This window comes from Amblyomma americanum, chromosome 5 (genome assembly GCF_052857255.1).
Source record: "Amblyomma americanum isolate KBUSLIRL-KWMA chromosome 5, ASM5285725v1, whole genome shotgun sequence".
Classification (NCBI taxonomy): domain Eukaryota; kingdom Metazoa; phylum Arthropoda; class Arachnida; order Ixodida; family Ixodidae; genus Amblyomma; species Amblyomma americanum.
Window position 1 is genome coordinate 209,564,488 of NC_135501.1, and position 20,285 is coordinate 209,584,772.

General features: G+C 46.0%; 1 protein-coding gene across 1 annotated transcript in view; it reads right to left on the bottom strand.

The window, feature by feature from the left end:
- Positions 1-20,285, bottom strand: part of LOC144133572 (serine/threonine-protein phosphatase PP1-beta catalytic subunit) — a 28,391-nt gene that overhangs the window by 7,409 nt on the left and 697 nt on the right. The window contains exons 2-4 of the mRNA XM_077666755.1: positions 16,014-16,145; positions 7,723-8,058; positions 4,453-4,524 (exon numbers count right to left, since the gene is read on the bottom strand). Of these exons, the coding sequence (XP_077522881.1) occupies positions 4,453-4,524; positions 7,723-8,058; positions 16,014-16,145 (540 nt within the window). The remainder of the gene's footprint in view (positions 1-4,452; positions 4,525-7,722; positions 8,059-16,013; positions 16,146-20,285) is intronic.

A 20,285-nucleotide genomic window follows, 5' to 3' on the forward strand; every position in this document is an offset into this window, starting at 1 on the left:
AATTTTTCGGACTCAAAGGGACCCAAAATATGGTCCAAATAATCGAACAGTCCGACAAATCCGTGAAGTACAAAAAAACCACTTTATTGAGATGAAATCGGCTTAAAAAAGTCCGATTTTACCTTGTGGAAAATTTCTCTTGCTGGCGACGATTTGCTCCTGTATTTGCGCCAAAGTTGTGCTTTCACTGTACGTGCTAGACAGCAAGGTCACGACATTTAGTTGAATACAGTAAAATCTCGTTACTAAGAACATCAGATTAACGAAATTTTCAGATTTACGAATTTTTTTTAAATCCCCGCCAAAATGCATATACTTTCAATGTAAAAAACTTTCAGTACTACGAATTTCAAATTACCGAATATTTCAGAATAACAATTTAATCTCGCATTCGTCGCAAGGCGCTTCGTTATTACGAAGTTCCGTACCAAATCCCTGAAGCTGACGCCTGTCATCATCATCCGAAGCATCAGCTATGCGCTGGGGAACTCGTTGGAACGGATACAGCCCCAGTGGTATCTCCATCACGTGAGTGTCGCGTTGAATGAATATAGGCTAGGCGGCGCAAGCTGCCGCCCGATACAAAGGGTAAGGCCATTATCATCCATCCAGCGTGCGGTCACATACTGCGCAGTAGTCTTAAGCCTATTCAGCGCAGTGTCACCACGTCGACAGTGAACGTTAAGATCTGCTAAGTTATCGGCGCTGTGATTGTGTTGTGCATTAGCTTTGCTGACAATGAGTTCTCCTGGCCCCCGCGTTAAAAAGAAGCGACGCCAGTTTTCGCTTAAAGAAAAAGCGGACATTCTGTCGCAGCTGCTGGAAAAAAGCAAGCGGACTTGTGCAGGGAGCTTGACATTACATCGTCAACAATGGCAACGATGCTCAAAGATCGGGACATGATCATAAAATTACATCGAGAGTCGCAGCTGGCTCCCTCAAGAAAACGTCTGCGGCTGGGCAACTACCATGGACAGCGACTTATGTGGACAGCGACTTTCGAATTATGTGGATAGCGACAGCGCGGCGGCTACATCCGCGGAGCTCACCACCGAAGACATCTTGAATCAAGTGCGTGAGCAAGAAGAATGTAGTAGCGACGAAGACGATGCCGACACTGGATCAGCGCACGAAGAGGAAGAGAGTGTTTCCGGTTCGGATGTCCTAGTCTTTCTAGAGAAGACCCGATCATTCCTCAGGCGCTGCAAAGATGTCCCCGATGACGTGCAAAGGAAGGTCGAGGATGTGGAGGCGTTCGTCCTGCAGCGCTTGTCTACTCGCCAGAAGAAGATAACAGACTTCTTCAAGCAATAAATTGTAGTTAAGCTGTGCCCAGCGTTATCGTTTATTATTTACTTACCAACACGTACATCTGCTGCAAAGGTACGTAATTTTAGTTCTTGTGATGCATTACTGACATGAAAATAATGGTTTTTCAGTACTACGATATTTCAAAATAACGATTTAAATTCGGCGGTCCCGTGAAGTTCGTTGTAACGAGATTCTACTGTACTTCCCACACATCTTTGACGGACCCGGCGGCGCCAGCGGGGCCATTTTCCACAACCCGTGTGTGCACCGCACTGCTTGTCAAACACACACAAACACACTTTTTGTTCAAAGCGGTGGAACTACCGGACGCAATCACAAAGCGGCGAATGGATGTAACTTCGTGAAGATGGAGCGCCACTTGGTCGACGCGGTCAGAGAAACCCAAGTGACGAAACGGCAAATGGCGAACGTACGAGACCCGCCGCGGTGGCTCGGTAGTTAGGGCGCTCGGCTACTGATCCGAAGTACCCGGGTTCGAACCCGACCACGGCGGCCGCATTTCGATGGAGGCGAAACGGTAAGGCGCCTGTGTGCTGTGCGATGTCAGTGCATGTAAAGATCCCCAGGTGGTCGAAATTATTCCTGAGCCCTCCACTACGGCATCTCTTCCTTCCCTCAATCTCTCCTTTATTTCTTCCCTAAATGCACTGTTCTGGTGCGGGCCGAGATGCGGGACAGATACTGCGCCATTTCCTTTCTCCAAAAACCAATTTTCAATTTTCAACGTATGAGACAAGCGATAACTGCCCGCGACAATGTTGGCGACAGAAGCAAGTTGACAGCGATGACAATCCGACTGCCACCTCGAAGTGTCAGAGATCGCAGGGACCACTACTGACAAAAATGGGGTACCGAAAGTATGTCAAGCCAATCCAACTGCAGAGTAAATCCACCTCAATCCAAGATGGCGCCTTTAGCGCCGGCAAAAAGCCGATAAGATCGCCGATTTTGGCCCGCAGGTGACTGAAATTATTCCGAAAAATCAAACTTTCGCACTTTTTAAAGCCTGAAATATCTGTCACGAATGCGTATACGCTTCTATGGGGAGACTGACGGTGCCTCATCGAAGTCCGAAATATCGTACAAGTCCGAATTACCCGTCGGCCAGTGTTGTTATCTCCTTCATGGCTATTTAGGCTGACTCATTCCCACTCCTGTATTGGTCCATCTCAAGAAGAGGGGGTGTTCAGGTGCCCTAGTCCCGTACTCTCGCCCAACAAGCCAGTCACGCTCGCTCTTCGCACACACATCAGTCACACGTATCAGGCACGACTCCACTTTCGCACAGTCTTAGCAGTGGCATCTTCCTTACACAGGTGTGCCATTGCCACTACAGTGAAAGCTCGTTAATTCGACCCCCGTTAATTCGGACAATCGGATAATTCGACCTGCACGCATGGTCCCTACAATTATATATAGGAGTCTATGGGGCAAAACTCTCGTTAATTCGGACAAATTTTACCGCCCATCGGTTAATTCGACCTAGTTCCACGGCCCGCCAAGAGCGGCGCTACTCTAAAGTTGGAAAAAAAGAATGTAGCGTAGGCCATCCGTACGGTCATCATCATCAGCAGTGCGAGAGAGGGCGAGGGAAGCAAGGTTAGCAGTGGCCGAAGCGCCCGGTGTCTTTCTTTGTGCTTCGTTGCCTCTTGCAGTCGTGCTCAGTCGTCGTGTTAACCCTATCTTCAAGTCTCGTTATTGCGTGCTTTGCCAGCGTGTTTACTGTGCTGTTTTCGAGTGCGTAGCGCGCCGTGACTGCGCGCCTCGCCATCGCGTCCTGCTCCGATGGCGACACCGGCAAAGCGGCCGAAGTACAACCAGGCGAAGGACCTAGTCACGAAAGTGGAAATATTGAAGGTGCTGAAGGATGGTGTTTCACGCTCTGACGTGATGGTCAAGTATGATGTTAAAAGAACCACCTTGGCCACTTACGTGAAGAATGCTTCTCTGTATGGAAGCTGGGAAGAAGTACGACCTTACACTCCTCAGCGCTTTGAATATTCTGGCGCACGAATGGGCCAACACGCCTACAGCAGTTATTGCGAACTGCTTTCGGCACAGCGGTTTTGTGCAACCAAAGTGCGGTGAGGGGAACTGCCGACAGAAGAAGCTGACGCAACCACAGAAGACGACAGTTGTTTCGACAGCGTTTTGCCTCCTGCCGTGCGGCTCGCGGATTACGTGTCCATCGATGATGGTGTCGCCATTGCCGGTCAGCTGACCGAGGACGAAATCATCCAAGAAGTGACAGGCGCCGACAACGACGATTCGTCGGAAGATGACGATTGTGAGCACCTGCCCCAAACGCCGAAGCGCACGGTGAAAGAAGCCGCAGAAGCCTTGTCCGTGCTGGAAGACTTCTGTGAACAAATTCCGGATGGTTCGCGTGCCGCGGAGCATCTGGCAGCTGTTAGAGCTATTGTAGCCGCTCAAATTCGCCCGAAAAAGCAGACGACGATAACAAACTTCTTTGCCAAATAAAGGTATGTCATGCTGGGGCAAGCTTCATGTTTATTGTGGTTCATTCGATATTTCGACATTCGGTTAATTCGACAATTTTTCGCGGTCCCATCAGTGTCGAATTAACGAGCTTTTACTGTAACACCTTTCTCAGCCGGACTGCTCTTCCGAAACCTACCTTCACCCATGTGCACGCTACGCTGCTGGTGTGGCGCGGCAGGGAGTGCAAAATGGGAGTCAAAACACTTTTCTGTTTCATAAAACAGGGAAATAAATTACGGGTGTGCAAATTATGCAAGGAAATACGCGATTTCAAAAGTATGGTACGTCTGTACAGCAGTAACCAGCCGCAACTAAAGACTAAGTTGATAGACTCTGCCTCTTACACAGACTATAAACAGCATTTGTGCTTTGACATAAGACAGCAACAGTTTTTGACTAAAAATATGACAGTGCTGAATCCGCTTTTCGCCCATCACTTTATCCGAGTAAATAAGCTCTGCCTGCATGTTCTTCGACATGGATGAATACACGCAATTTTAGTACAAGCACAAAAAGGGGGGGAAATAACTTTATACGAGGCCACTCTACAGTACAGCAGCAAAGGAGTCTGGGAAAAAAAAGTGCCCAAGGTGGCTACTGTACAGTCCCACAACATACCCGTGTCAGGGACGTCTGTCGGCCGCATGATGCGCCTGATCTGTTCCATGGACTGGAGGTCAGGAGAAAGCCCTGCACAAGAAGACAATGCACATCACACACTTAGTTTCCTCATGTTACGATGGAAAGTAAATAACTTAACCTTCACTTATTCTGCGTATTAAATGTTTTTCACACGCACAGAGAGAGACAGACAGGGGAAATTATGGGTCCCTCCTGCATCGCTGTTGCCCAAAGATGCAGGTTTTAAAGGAATAGAGACACCAAACTTTTGGATGCATGTCTTTTTCTTCAGAATGATGTGCAAGACATTATAGTACACACAAGTCACGATATGAAATTTGCTGACACCAGATGAGTAATTTTATAACCCAGTTTTTTTTTCTCATGTTTCGGTTTCAACAGCCAAACAGCGGTTGTGACATAAGAGACATGTTAAGCGAACTGAAGGGATGGGAATGAGTTTAAATTGTCGCCAATACAGTAAAACCTTGTTGATACGTTTTTTTTTAATTGCGAGAAGAAGCGTATTATCCAGGAAAACGTATGATCCAAACCTCATGATTTTGAGGGATGTAACTGCTGTATGAGGTAAAAAGACATTTATTGACAATTGCACTTTGTAAAAAATGTCAATTGGCATTTCTTGGCACAAGAGCAGAACAGATCCTATTCCAGTGCCCGCTGAATTCAGTCTGTTCCTTGTCATTTTCGGATGCTTCGCCCCTTTGCACCCAAGTACTGTGGAAAAGCCACTGCAGCAGCTGATTGTCGCAGTGTTTCTGCTTTTTAAGCTGCGTTTCCCAGACCCAGCCCATTTGTATATAAGCGCACCGCTGTACTTCGTAGAAGCTTTGCCTCCTTTCCCTTATGCACTGCAAAAAAACCTCAACGTTTCTCTTCATATCGCGCTCCCACAGAAACGGCCGTCGCGAATGCTAGCATGCAGCTTTTATTTTTTGTTTTGGTGGTGATTGTGGCGGTGCTTCGCCTCATTGCATCGAGGCACTGCAGAGAAGCAAACATGGTGGGTGACTGCCGCAAAAGCATGTCGTGTGCCCTCTCATTCAGCCCACTTGTATGTTTGCACATGTGCGGCTGGTCAATAAACATACTATACGACCACAATTTTTTGAAATTTTAAACTCAGTAGCCGGGAAATCGTGTTTTCCGTGAACATATTAACCAGAAAAAATAGTTTAGTGGTGACTGCAGTCAAGAGAGCAGAAAGGCTGCGAAAATTGTGTCTAAACAAAACACTTTATTTGGGCTGACTTGCGCCCACAATGGACTGAATCATTCGGCAGCTGATAGCGAACTTTCGAGATAAAGCGTGCAAAGTTACTAGAACATTCTGGAACAATGTAGAATCAGCTCTGCCTGAATGCGATCAACAGAGATAAATCTAGTGGTGTCTTGAATCGCAAACAAAGCGATAAAGCAATAAGCAGATTTGAAGAATGAACAAACTGTACCAACGAGGCTTTACTGTATATGCTCTGTCTAGTGGGGAATATCATGCAGCTTTACCTGCAGTGCTATATGACAGTGTGGAGGCTTGTTTTGTGTGTTGGGAAGGCCATCCACCAGTGCCTAGATTGCCCATAAACGCATGAGAGCATTCATTTCCTGGGATGTAATGGTGATTTGTTGCTGTGGTGCTGGCTGCACAAATATTATGTGGGCTGAAGATGAAAGAGATGCTGCAAATGGTACAGTATGCAACATATGGGTCGTGTTGTATGCAATGCAGGCGCACGGGCTGGCTCTCAGGGTTTTGTTTCTATCATCCACTTCTTCTACCTTGAGGCTTAAACTACACAGTTTCCAGATTCTAACAGATAAAAATTGTGTAAGATGACGACTGCCATGAGCTGACGACCGCAATAGTGCAGGCATGCCACAGCTTTGCCTGGTCGGCTACCCTTCGATGACCTACTGCCATGCACACATCTGCCGCGATAAATTGAAACTGCGTTACAGCAAATGGGTAAAAAACTGCAAAACAGTTAAATATAGCTGAAATTCGTAATATACAATTTCATCACAAACGCAAGCAATAGTGGCGTGATTTAATCGCTGAAGGAACGGCAGCTCAGGCGATCCTTACTAGAGGAACTAAGAGGCCTTTTCCTAGGTTTTGGTGATGATGTTTCAATGGTGCTCATGGCAATTCCGGAGACCGCAAAAATGTCGAATGCCAGTTAGGTTGTGGCTTCTCTTCACAGCACCACATAGCGCACTACGGCAGGTCAAATGCCAGCTGGGGTGACTTCCCTGCATCACAGCCGTGTTGCGTGGAAAGCAGTATGCCAGAGTGAATGCTATCACAATTTTCACTACCTCTGTGACAGCAGACGTGAGCACAAGGAGGTTACTGCAAGGCTACGACCGTCCCCACCGCTGCTTCCAGGGCACTGATGATGGGTGCGGGAGGTGTGATTGCATGCTGACTGCCAGACCACTGCTACCCTACAAGCCACTGCATCTTCCGTGCCGCCGTTAGCGAGTGCGAGATAAAAGCGCAAACCTTAGCGCAAACGCTCACCAAAAATGACTCTTAAAGCGCGGCAAAGCCTGCCACCTGCCATCTGAATGGGTACCGCTTCAGCTGGGGAGATCGATATATTCGTTCCATGGCCAACCATGTTCTATATGTAAAGTAAAAACTGCATGTGTTTGTCAAAAACATTTATGAATAATTCAATATAGCCATAATTCGTAATATCAGTGTTTGCTATACCGATGCTCGTCTGTAGTGATCGAAAATGATCGCACCAATGGCATTCACGTGACTGCTTTGCCACATGTCGACTGCGCTGAGGCCCAACAGACTTGCCATGTGGTGCTGCACATCGTTTTCTGACCCATGACAGTGCAGCGCCTACACAACCCATATCGGCTATCGATAGCAGTCAATGGACCAGTTATGAGCAAGGCCTTAATTTACTTTTGGCGTGGGTCTATTCTACGTGGGAAAGAGCAGGTTAATTGACGACAAGTGTGAGATGCTGTAATTAGTGAGTGCGATTTGGCAGTAAGCCGATGGTTGGTCGCGAGTTGAGATGAACAGGAAATTTCTTCCTTTACAGACATGAAGAAGGGTCGACACTTCGAATAATAAAAATGCAATGTGAATCTAATACAAGAACCAATGAAAATTTCGAATGTTCACAGACCCCTATGAGGGCCAGAAAAAGCCACAACATGCTATGCGAAAAAAAAAAGTGTCACAATCGAAGTTCAAAGACAACACAAGTCGAAGCTCACCACCGTGACAGCAGAAGATCTTCTCGTCGATGATGGCGGCAATGGGCAGGCAGTTGAAGCAGTCAGTGAACGTCTTCCAGAGCTTGATGTTGTAGCGCCGCTTGCATTCGTCGTAGAAGCCATAGATGCGGTTGATGGAGGCGCATTCGTGGTTGCCCCGCAGTAGGAAGAAATTCTCGGGGTACTTGATCTTGTAGGCAAGCAGCAGGCAGATGGTCTCCAGCGACTGCTTGCCCCGGTCCACATAGTCGCCCAGGAACAGGTAGTTGGCCTCTGGAGGGAAGCCACCATACTCAAAGAGCCGCAGCAAGTCCGTGTACTGGCCGTGGATATCACCTGTGGAAAAAAGAGGGCACAGCACATCCCATCACCCGGACTGCAGTTGCAACACTGCCACAACTTCTGTGAGAACCCTCAAAGTTTCTCATCTCAGAGGAGCCACAGTCATTCATCCAGGTGCAGAAATGCAGGGACGTGGATGCTTTGTATTTGGAAGAAAACGCAGATTCATCAGTAAAAATACAAGACCTTTTCCTCATGGCAAACCTCCAAAAAATGCTTCACTATTCCTTACACTAAACATTCAAATGCGAAACGCACTTGGGATCACTGCACAGCGCAAGGCATCACAGTGCAGCAATGATTCAGCAGCAGAATCCAAATTTTTGGACAAAAACTAGCCAAGCCGAATACAAAGTGGCCACTTTCTGGCATTCACTCTAAGAATGAAGCAATCTCAGGGAACTCACTGACACCAGCGCCTCTGTTCAGTGCATGCATCTGAGACCACTAGCAGCTCAACATATGCACTTAAGCCTTACCTGACTACATACACAGTCCGGAAATCAGCAAAACGAGAAAGTAGAGGATGCAGCCGGTCTATTCTGGATGCACAAATAACCTCCGCACACCAAGAACAAAGTCGACAAAACTTGAAGGTCATTGCTGCCGTTTCAGCCAAACGGAACCAACAAACTTCAGGTGTGACAGTCTCTCCAAAAAAGTGCAGGATAGAAGCAACTGAGTAGCTAAGCTAAGTGTGATAGTCATTGCCATCATTTAATATGCCTCTAAAAGTGGCTGTGGTTTAGCTCTGGTTAAACCTGGAGTGACGTGATAGCTACATCTGGCCTAGCGAAACTCGATCAGTCGTGTTGCAAAGTCAGTCTTTCGCCGCCCGTCTCGTTGGGTGATCGTTCTTCATCTTCATCCCTGGACGTGGATTCACTCTCTTCCCCCTCTCCACTCCACTCCCCCCCCACTCGGTTTCAGCGGCGTGCCACGCTGTCGGCAGCTGCTCAGCACAACGTGACCAGCCACAGCGCCGGCACACTGAAGGCTCTAAATGCTAGCGTAATGTAGCTATCGCTACAAAAACCCACAGAGCACTACGCAAGGGGGAGAATTACAAATGCACGAAATTCGCACAAAACGTCATGCAAACTAATTTCACCACGTCAATATAACAAAAAGCAGGAAAACTGACAATTATAAGCCCAACCATATAAGGTGCTATGCACACAATTAGTATGTACATTGCGAGCTCGTAGCCTTTTGCCAGTGTGCACTCTACTAAGCATAGATTTCTTTGTTTCATGTGAATTAAGCATCTTCACATTGTAAAAAGGCTGCTTGCAAACTAACAAACACAGCAAATATTTCCAGAAGAGCAGCTTGGTAGGAGTCCTAGAGATGCAAAATTTCATGAAATTTTGAGGCACTTGAAAAAAAGCTTTTTCGTGTTTTTTTTCCATAAAAATATGGGGAAAAAGCAAAAACGATTATGCAAAGAGCTTCTCAAACAAACAGTATATTTATTCCTTTAGCATTGGAAGGAATACAATTATTTTATGATGCACCACAAAAGTTGCAGATGCTTGAGACTCCAAGCACGATTTCACAAGAAGGCGTCCTGACCGACGCACTGCATCCATCTGTGTGCAACTCATTTCCACTGGACAGGTCCAGGCTTCACTGTGCAGCGGACGATTCCTTCCACGTTAGAACGCACGCATACAAGCTGTTGCACTTGCTCCCCTGTGAGCCTGTTCCGTTCACAGGCCACAGAAGGTGGGAGAATCTGCAGTAAGCAACAGGTGAGGTGGCTCAAGGGCTGGCTGGAGCAGAGTCCATGCCACCACGTGGATGGATCGAAGTGTTTCGCAGAATCCCAATTTTCCTTCTCTTGTCGAAATACCTCTGCAGTTTCTGTATTCTGCAATTTTAGAGAGAAGTTTACCAACGTACAGCAATACGTGCTCTGCCTGGCCGGAAATCCAGTCAAATGCGATCGTAATCTGCACGCCACCAAGCTTTTTGCCATGAGGCCTTGAGTCTAGGAGGTTAGCATTGATGTGAACGGGCCACACACAGCGGCCGCTGATCACACGCATTATGTGAGCCTGTTCTTGCATTCATGTGCTAGTTTCCATCCACGTGGCGACTTGCATTTTGATAGAATGGAAGACTCCTCCTGACAACAATGCCTTGTGAGATTCATGTGCCAAGGAGACTGGGGTCACCAGGTCTAAGCAGCTGCGCAAGTGTTTCCCAAACGCATCCTCATCCAAGGCGACCTGCCGTATCGATGAGAAGGTGAGGCCACCCCATCTTGTCTTGCCAGGCAGTTTGAGTGTTGTGAGGGCACTTTATGCAGGACAACAGATGTTTTGTGAGGCATGTGGCAAAAGGGAGGCCATGCGTCGCATCACAGTACTTGCAGCATTTAACCTCCAGTAGGCGAGCCACATACGTTAAAATGATTACAAACGCGATACAGTTGAACCTCTATGTAACGAACCTCTATGTAACGAATTCCTGGATTTTACGAAATTTTTCAATTCCCCAGCACATCCCCCATTGAAGCCCATGTATAGGCGACCTCCATGTAACGAACTCGTTGCGGCAGTTGACCTTGATGTAACGAATCCGTGGCTCTGATCATCGAGCTGTATCTTGTAATGTTTTGCCCGAAATTTGACCGGGCAGTGCGCAACTTTAATGAATATTGTTTAAGTAAGTTTTTATATTAAAAGGTAAAGCAGACCGCGAGCAGAACGCTTGCAATCGCAGCAAACAAGCAGACCTCAGTGATGATGATGATGTTGAGCGCCGCTATCGCCGCTCCGTGGCAAGCGTAGCAACTTTTAAGCTTTCATTTTGTAGCTTGACACTAGGTGGCACTACTATGACAAATTTTTCGTGGTGTTGCGGCGCAGTTATGGTAAGCCTTCTTCGTCAGCGTGTTGACGTGTGTGTGTTGGTGTGTGTTTACGGTGTCGGTTCGTTACGATGAGTTCTGCTGTGAGGAAACGCAAAGTTTTGTTGCTTGAAGATAAGCTCTCGATTTTGAATGCGGTTACCGCCGGCGAAAAAAAGAAGGATGTCGCTGCCCGCTTCAATATACCAGCCAGCTCCCTGTCAACCATTCTTGCTGCAGAACAAAGCATCCGCAGTGCGATGGAGTCGGGCACAAGCGCCCAGAAGAAAAGACTGAAGACGTCGACGTATGCTGATGTGGACAACGCCGTGTTTGCATGGTTTTTGGACAGACGAGCACAAAACGTGCCCATAAGTGGCGCGATTTTGCAGCAGAAAGCCATAGATTTTGCTTGTATCCTGGGCCACGACGACTTCAAAGCGAGTAACAGCTGGCTACAAGGATTTAAAAGCCGGCACGGTGTCGTCGGAAAAGTGGTATCTGGCGAGTCTGCCTCCGCAGACAGCGATGCTGCTGCCTCGTGGGTGGCCAAGAAGCTTCCCGGCATTTTCAGCCACTATGAAGCTGCCGACATTTATAATGCTGATGAGACGGCCCTGTTTTTTTAAATGTTACCGAGCCGCACGTTCTCACTGAAAGGAGAAGACTGCCGCGGTGGAAAGCAAATTAAACTCCGCGTGACGGTTTTGCTTTGCGCCAACACTGATGCCAGCGACAAGCGAATCCTGTTTATTTTCCGCAATGCCCGATCCGGATGTTTTAAAGGAACAGGGCGGATGCCAGTAAAATATGTGGCAAACTCCAAAGCTTGGATGTCGCGGGCAATTTTTTACGACTGGCTGAAGGAGCTCAACCAAGATGTCAAGCGACAAGTTCGCAGCATTTGTTTGCTGCTTGCCAACTGCTCCGCGCACCATGTGGAAGGCCTACAGCTTTCTAAGGTCGAGCTGCAGCATTTGCCACCTAACTGCACTTCTCTGGTACAGCCCTTAGACAAATGGGTTATTAACAGCTTTAAATGCTGTTACCGGCGTCGATTGATACAGAAGATGCTCCTGGACATCCGCCTTAAATGGCCAACAAAAGTGGATATCTACCAAGCAATCGAAATGCTTGCTGCGTCGTGGCAAGAGGTCGGATCACAAGTGATCACCAATTGCTTCGCCAAGGCTCAGGTAAATAAGGCCATTCAAGCTACAGTCACTGAAGACGAACCTTCAAGCCCACCCGAGGTCGCAGAAGCGTGGGATGAACTACGCATGAACGGTGGGGTGCCCGACGGTGTCGAGCTGTGAAACTTTTTGTTCGTGGACAACGGCGCCGTGGCTACGGAAGAGATGACTGATGCGGCACTTGTCGAAACCGTTAAAGATAGCCTTGAAGGTGACGGTTCGTCAGAGCCTGATACGTTTTGTGCTGTTCCCACCGCGAGGGAACTGATGGACGCGGTGGACGTTCTGCGCCATTTCGTCGGCTCGCAGGACGATGAAGCAGCCATGGATGCCTTAGTTTCCTTGGAGCGCCGAGTAGTGGCTTCGATCGGGCAAAAACAGCAAGCGAAAATTACGCAGTTTTTCTCTATTAAATAAATTCTTTGAATGGCGAGTTCACTTGAATTGATATCTGTCGAATTTTTATTTCGTTTTGGCATAATCCTTACCAGTCTTAACCCAAAACTGCATGTAACGAAAACCTGGATATAACGAAAAATTGCGAACTTTTTTCAATTTCGTTATATCCAGGTTTGACTGTAGTGGACGAACTACACCGAAAACTTAAGATACTGTCGCTACTGTGAAATACTGGCCAAGAGACGAACTAACGCTCAAATAAGTAGTGGTGATAATCCAACTGTTTCGAGCGACGTAGCTCGAAATCCACCTCCTGTACAGGAGGTAGATTACTGCGACCCGACAGCGAAATCAGAAATTGCAACAAAGAGAGTCGCACCGTTGCGTCGCGAAAAAAAATTCAGTTCGGAAACCTTTCTTTTCCATTTTCACCCAGATTGAAAAAAAAATGAAAACAAGCTTTTTTCGACTCCTCACATCTCTAGGTAGGACTTCTGCCATTTTTTGCAATTTTTCACAAGTACTAATGCCAATTTTTTCTTCTGTATTTCTAGCATCATGTGCACCTTTGAAAAAGAAAATTCCACAGACCGAGGGTGCTAATTTCACAAATCCTGGTATTCATTTTTAACTATTTTGAAAGTTTGTAAGAAATTTTTTTCAACGTGTGTAAAACATTAGCTGTGTTCTCTTGGAAAACTAATGAGCTCGCTTTCTTGGGTCCTGGAGATGCTATTTAGGCAGAAAGATACTTGTTTTGAACCGAAATAATAATTAGTGTCTGAAAACGAGGTCTGCGACCAGCGACACTACAGTAAAACCTCATTAAAACATGCCCACTTAAACAGCAGCTTCGCTTTACGAGTAGTAAATTTGGCATCGACTGAACATACTGCATTTCCTATCTGCACAAACCATAACAGCTTATCCCGTACACACTGGTTAACTCTTTCCACTTTTCACCATGCAAGAGTGAGACGAAATCATAGCGGTTCTGTCATCTCCACGGCCAGCCCAGCAGAGCTTTACGGCCAATGGCAAATTGTAGCCAAGCATAGCCAGCGGAGTTGCGAGGGCAATGCCAAGCGTCATACCTGGGGCTCTCAATACCCCACCCCACGGTTACTAATACCCCTGCCACACGGCAAATTTAATGTCACTCCCATCGAATGACGTTTGTTCAAAATGACATCAATTTGCTGCCACACGAGAAAATATAATGACATTCGATGAAATTGACATTAGGTATCGAATGAGGTCTGTAAAATAAATCGCTAGCGATCTCCAGCTAATGTATCACCTCGACACCAGAGACAGAATATACACCGAAAATAAATTACAGAAGTGTTATAATATTTCTGTGTTCGTGTAATTGTGTGATCATTCTTTTTATTTATATAAAAATGCCAAATAGCATTGGAAAAATTAAAACTGTCACTCTCACTACCAGCCAACCCGGACGGACGTGCAGCCATGTTTTTTGTATAGCCTGGCCCATACCGGGTGCTCAGCATACGAGAAGAGTTGCAGACTGATCGCGCTACCGAATGTGGCACAAAGAAATAGGCGCTGGCACATAGAGAGATTCTTCCCTCAGAAATTCAATGGTCATCACGCGCAATATACCGTATATTGCCATGCAGAAGTGGCTTTTTCTTCTACAAAAACGACTACTCAAAACGGTCCTCGCCAATGCCCACTTCCGCATGCTACATGGAGCTCTACATGCAAAAAAAGGTGGTTAATTCGTTTGTAAGTAGTTTCACTAAAGAAAATTCAAATTGTGCACCATTTACCTGGCTTGCTCGCACTGACGGTCACTTTACTGGACGAACAGCTGCAGAGCAAACTTCCGGTAACCTCAGGCACGTGGCAGAATCTGAAGCTACCACATTTGCTGTTCATTTCTCCACTAGTCAGCTGGGCCGCACGTGCCTTTTACTCCCACTGCCTCTAACAGCTGGATTTGAGATTGTGTTGTTGCACATTTATAGCTCTGAGTTTTTATAGCCCTGAGGCAGCCACACAACGCTGGGCTTAATATACGATAAATATATTGTGCACTGTGGCCAATTTTCCGAAGTTCACACATTCTTTTTTGAAGCCTTATTTAAAGTAAAGAAGCGTGCAAATCACGCAAGTAAATATGGTAAGTCGGCAATTTTACGCCATTTCGGTTTAGCCGTACTACTGTTTAGTGTGTACTTTTTCCAAGCTTCAGCCAACTACGGTTTCACAAGGTTTTACAGAGCAATGGTGAAAACAGAACGGATAGGTCACAACACCAATAAAAATACAATAAAACAAACTGCATTACAGCAGTTTAATACAAGTAGGCTAATAAGTTAAGCCTAAAGTTTAGTTTAGTTTATGGGGTTTAACATTCCAAAGCGACACAGGCTATGAGGAACGCCGTAGTGAGGGGTTCCGGAAATTTTAACCACCTGAGGTTCTTTAACGTGTACTGACATCGCACAGTACACGGGCTTCTAGAATTTCGCCTGCATCAAAGTTCAACCGCCCCGGCCCTGATCGAACCTGTGTCTATCGGGTCAGCAGCCGAGTGCCATAACCACTGCGGCAGCTCTAAAGCCTAAAGTGACCACCTTCAAATCACATCAGATTATCTGCGGAAAAAAACTGCTCTTAGCACATGGCAGCCATGCTGGTTCCCTGTATTTTACATACCCACAAAGGTAGGTCAAATGTAAATGTCTCCCTGGGCTCGAAAGATTTTAAAGGGTCATGCATTACGTTTCTTGTGATGTATGCATACATTCCACAGAAAAAAAAGAAACCGATTATAGTGCAAAAGCACGGGCAGCATTAGAGGACGAAGAAGACTGTGTGCAATGCACAGTGCAAGAGTGGGCTGCAGTTTAACACTGAGTGTGTTCAGCATCTTGCTCAGAGGTCTGTACAACTGATCTCTTCGCACCGCTGCGGGTTCGACTCACAACCGCAGATATGTGGTGTCGCTGCTGCTGCTAGGCAATGGCACCAGATCCAAGGATGACAAGATTAGAGGTCTGTGTTGGTGAGCGTACGAGTGCATTCGCACTAAAAGTGCAATGTTCATGAAACAACTGAATACTCATGAATTCAGAATAAAAGGAGTGCTTTCAAGGCACATTAGCAGCTGAGGCTATATTTAAAAGACACATAAAGGACCTGCAGCTGCATTTTCTCCTAATAGCAAGCTAGGGTGAAAGTTCATCCCATCAGTGTCAAATGAAACACAAACAAAACAAACACAAGCTCAAAAAAGACAAATACTAGTGGCTGGAGAGGAAATACAAGGGTGGCCTGTTAACATTTCCAAAGAGCGGTTTTTTCGCCTTGGATGCCACAATCAACCGCTCTAGCATAACATCTTCTATAGAGTTTCGCAGTTGATGTCTCTTGTTTGCATTTCATTTGACAGTAAGTAAAACTGCATGAAATGCTTTTCCTTCCCCTCTCCCAAGAGGGGTCTACTCACAAGGAGGAACCCAACTCACCGCAAATCTTCAGCGGCGCCTCGAGCTCAAGCAGGATCGGCTGGCTGAGGAAGATCTCTCGAGACTTGAGGCAGAGGCCCCGCACCTCCGCCTCCGTCAGCTGCACCGTCTTTCCTGGGCGGCATCCCCGGACTGCGGGCAAGGCACAAGCTTGTGTCACACGTCACCCTCTCCACACCGCCACGGGCTAAGCTTCTGGTGGAGATTTCCTTTCTGCTACACCTTCAACCCTGAGTAGCTGCACATCAAGATGCGCAAGTCCTTGACAGAACCCTCAGCAGGTTAGCACCTTGGAGCAAGAGCAGAGGAGACTGCAGTACATGACGCATCACAATGTAGCTTGCTCTTGAATGCACGCTAGATACCACCATTGCCTAGCAAGCAGGGAAAGTCCTTTTCTTGACATATCGAAGAGCTGTCCAATCTAATTCCACACCCGTACTACCAGCCAGACGCTGCAGGCAAGAGCATCCCCCCCCCCCCCCCCCTTCCGAGTTATCTGGACACATCCATTTTATGTCAGCCAATCCTTAAAGGGACCGACCACTGTCCAAAATGTGTCATGAGTTTATGGCTGAAATGAAAAAAATTGTGCCGTATAATGTAAAAATTGAGCAATAACAAAGACAATTTATTTAGTTATTCGCATCAACTATGAACAGACTAGCACAACTTCATGTCCTACTTCAATTTATTTTAATTTGGCATTGAAAATCGCATAAAAAGCAATCTTGCAGTGAAAGCTGCCATTATCGGTGTATCCCACCAAGTGACCACAACTCTAACAAATATCCATAATTTGTTTTAAGTGCACAGTGTTTTCAGGAGTGTTCGTCATGTTTCATTGTTTACATATGAAAAGCGACACTCCATTTGCATCGCTGACCATGTGCTTTTAGCTTTTGTGACTAGATGGCGTTCTATATTTCATGGATAAAACGGTCCAGTAAAACTTTCCTCGACGAGGTGTGTCAGTTTGCCACAACAGTTTAAAATGTGCAAACTAAAATCGAAGCTGCTCTATCTATGCCAAAAATGTACAGTTGTTGTCTGGCAGGTGAAATTCACATTGGTTTTTGGTACAGCACTTTTGCTCACGTGCATTTGCCGCCGTTCTCACTGGCCATGGCTTCCAGCATCAAGATACTATATAAAAACGAGCACATGCACAGACTGAAAATTTCTATAAAACTCTTCTACAGCGTTTCCAACAAAGCAGTTGCAGATAGCAAGTTTCCCGTTGTGCCGTAAAAGATTGGTCGCTTTAACCACATTCACAGCTATTTCTCGATGCATTTACAAGAAATTTTTGAGCACTATATTCTTCCTCTTGAATTTTGTGAGAAGGCTGGAGAGTTAAGAAAATGTGGCAGAAGGTTGGTGCAACATTTTTGGTGAAGACATTCGTAGAATTTTTTTTTCGCAAAGCAAATATCTGTTTTGAAATTTTGTGATGCAGTGTCCATGACATACAATAGCGAGAAGAAAATTCCATAAATTGAAAAAAGAATGTCTTCACCCACACACTGGTTGTAGAAGGGCGAAACAAACAGGATGAAACTAGATAAGACAGTCATGATGAAATCTGCTCCGCAAGGTAGTTAGGTGAAAATTGTTACAAAGAAAAATTCCCATTTTTCCAAGCATTTCCCTGCTATGCAGAGCCGTCGCGGTTCATGACAATTTTTTTTACTACATCCTGGTCGATTTCAGCAATGAAGCTTCAGGACAGCATAAACACGAGGCATACAAGTGGATAAAATTTTCAAAAAATGAAATTTTTGGCCATTTTAGGGAATTTGAAAGCAATGCACCCCCTAATGCGCTCGAAAGGGGGCTCTCAATAAAGTTGCAGTATGCGTGGGACGTTAGAAGACGCCGATTCACGAATCTCCTCCAACAAGAATTTTTGGAATGCATTTTGTAGAAGCCGAGTTATCTGCAGTCAAAAATTGAATTTCCACATCTTCGCGCCTTTCTCCCCTTGCCACATTTTGTACCAAATCGGCCCCACTGCCGGGCTCCCAACATGCACGGGTATTAGTCGGGGGGCGGAGTATCCTGGCCCACCAGAGTGATGCAGATGACTGGCCACGGCCATAGTAGCTGCGTGGCATCTGAAAAGGCTGGCATGGTGAACCAATACGATAGCCCTCCACTGGTAACGAGCGCTGCATGATGCATTGCACACGAATTCAGGTGAAATCCGGGCACTGCTGGTCACCGTGAAGAGCAGAAGTGGGAATTTTTAAGAATGCATTGTAAATTATTGGCTTGCTTTTGAGGTCTAGTACACAGCATCAATGCTCGGTGCCCTGCTAACTACATGATGCAAGAAATTTGCAGCCAACCTCAAACACCCTTTTCAGGAACCCTTAAAGTGAAAGACATGAGCGTGGCTAATGGCAGACATTAAACAAGTGACCAGTCAACTTTAATCTGCACCCGCAAAACTAATGCCCAGCACCATTGAAGGGACAGCTTAACAGCACGGCTAGAAACCAAAGAATCGAATTCCAATGATTCCTAACTAGCCCAACTTAGGTTCACCACAGTTCTCCATAGTTTACACTGTAGTTATCAGGAATAAACAGACATCAAGGGGAATGACGAATCCAACACTAAAGGATACAACCTAGAGAGAAACGAAAGCAAGTTTTCAGCAATTTAGAAATAAAAAAAGGTGCGCGGCAACACCACCTTCAACAAAAGGTTACCCAAGCTAACCTCTGCAGGAATCTAACCCAAGAACCCGATATGTGTGTGCATTGGCTCGTGCCTTGCACCAATTTTGAGCAATATCTCTTCTTTTTGCAACCGAAAACTTTTCGATCAGCCTAGCAGGTTTGGGAATTGCAAGGAGTTTTAGGCACGTTGACGATTACTTGGTCTTGCTGGATGGTCACAATGACTGTTGTGCTACCACTGCTGCTGTTGCTTCTGTGTTTAAAGAGAGCCTCCAACCTCTAGTTTTAACATTTTTTTTTAACATCGAACCCGCATCTTTCGAGTCAAGCCCTACCCAATGATTCTGCTGATTCCAAAGTAGTGAAAAGGGGCGGCATCATAAGCCTGTGCTTTAAGAATGCCATTCAGAAATCATGCCATCACCTTCAAACCCATAGTTTTGATAGCCAAGTCTCGCACCTTGCAGCTGCTGGATACCAACAACAATTGTTGTCCATTCCGAAGAAGCGTCAGGGAAGGAAGTCGGATCAACAAGACAACAATAAGGAGACGGTCGTCCCTCCGTACATGCATGGTGTTAGCCACAACCTGAGGAAGATTGCAAGCAGGATTGGCGTGGAAGTTCTGTTCTCTGCACCTGTGAAGTTTGGTAGACTGTGCATGAAGGTAAATTCCGAAGGGGCATCGCCTACCCCATAAAACACTGTGAACCTCTTGTACTGTGTGAGGTAGGGGTTGTGTACAGCACTCCTTTGACTTGCGACAAAGAGCATATCAGACCAACTGGAAGATGTTTTAACGAACACTTGCTTGAGTATCATAACAACGCACAAAAAGTAGTTATCATAAAAGGCCACCTTGCTCCGCACTGCAAAGGGTGCAAAGACTGTACTCCAAAGTTTTCCGATGCACGTGTCATTAGTAAGCATAAGAAAAAGAACAGAAAAATAGTTGAAGCCTTCCTAATCAAAAAAGCAGGTGAGGTATGTGTATCTCTTGAGAGAAAAAGAACTTGTGTATTTGGCCGTGCGTGTGAATTGATATTGACAGAGCTATCATCAGTCATGCGCATGTTTTGTTTGTTTGCTTTTTTTCCTTGCACCTTTCCTTGCTATAAAAGGCGAACTCGTGCAATGTTTTACAGTTGCAGTAAGCACCTTGTCCATGTTCGTTCGCCCTGTCCACTCTTGCACCTTGTATCTTCGAGTCACGCACCAACTCACCTAACAGTGGATTCTTCTGAGCTTGATATGAATAATCTGTCACACATAAGGTGATCTGATTGCTGCTTGCAGGTTTTACATATGCCTAGTTGCCAAAATTTCACAATTAAAAAACATCGGTGAAAGGCGCAGGGTCAACGTTTCCACAAAAGACCAATTTGGCAACTGCATATTTTACAAAGGAAGAAATGCCACAGGAGGCAAGCACTTTAGGGGTTCACTTTGTCCCTAGCTCAAAACAGCTGCTCCAATTACAGCTTATTGAAGCACGTGACAAACCAGTACCAGTTACCACGGCAACCTGAATCATGATAACCGCTTCATATCAGAGTTTTCAACAGCTGCTGTCAAACAGCAACAC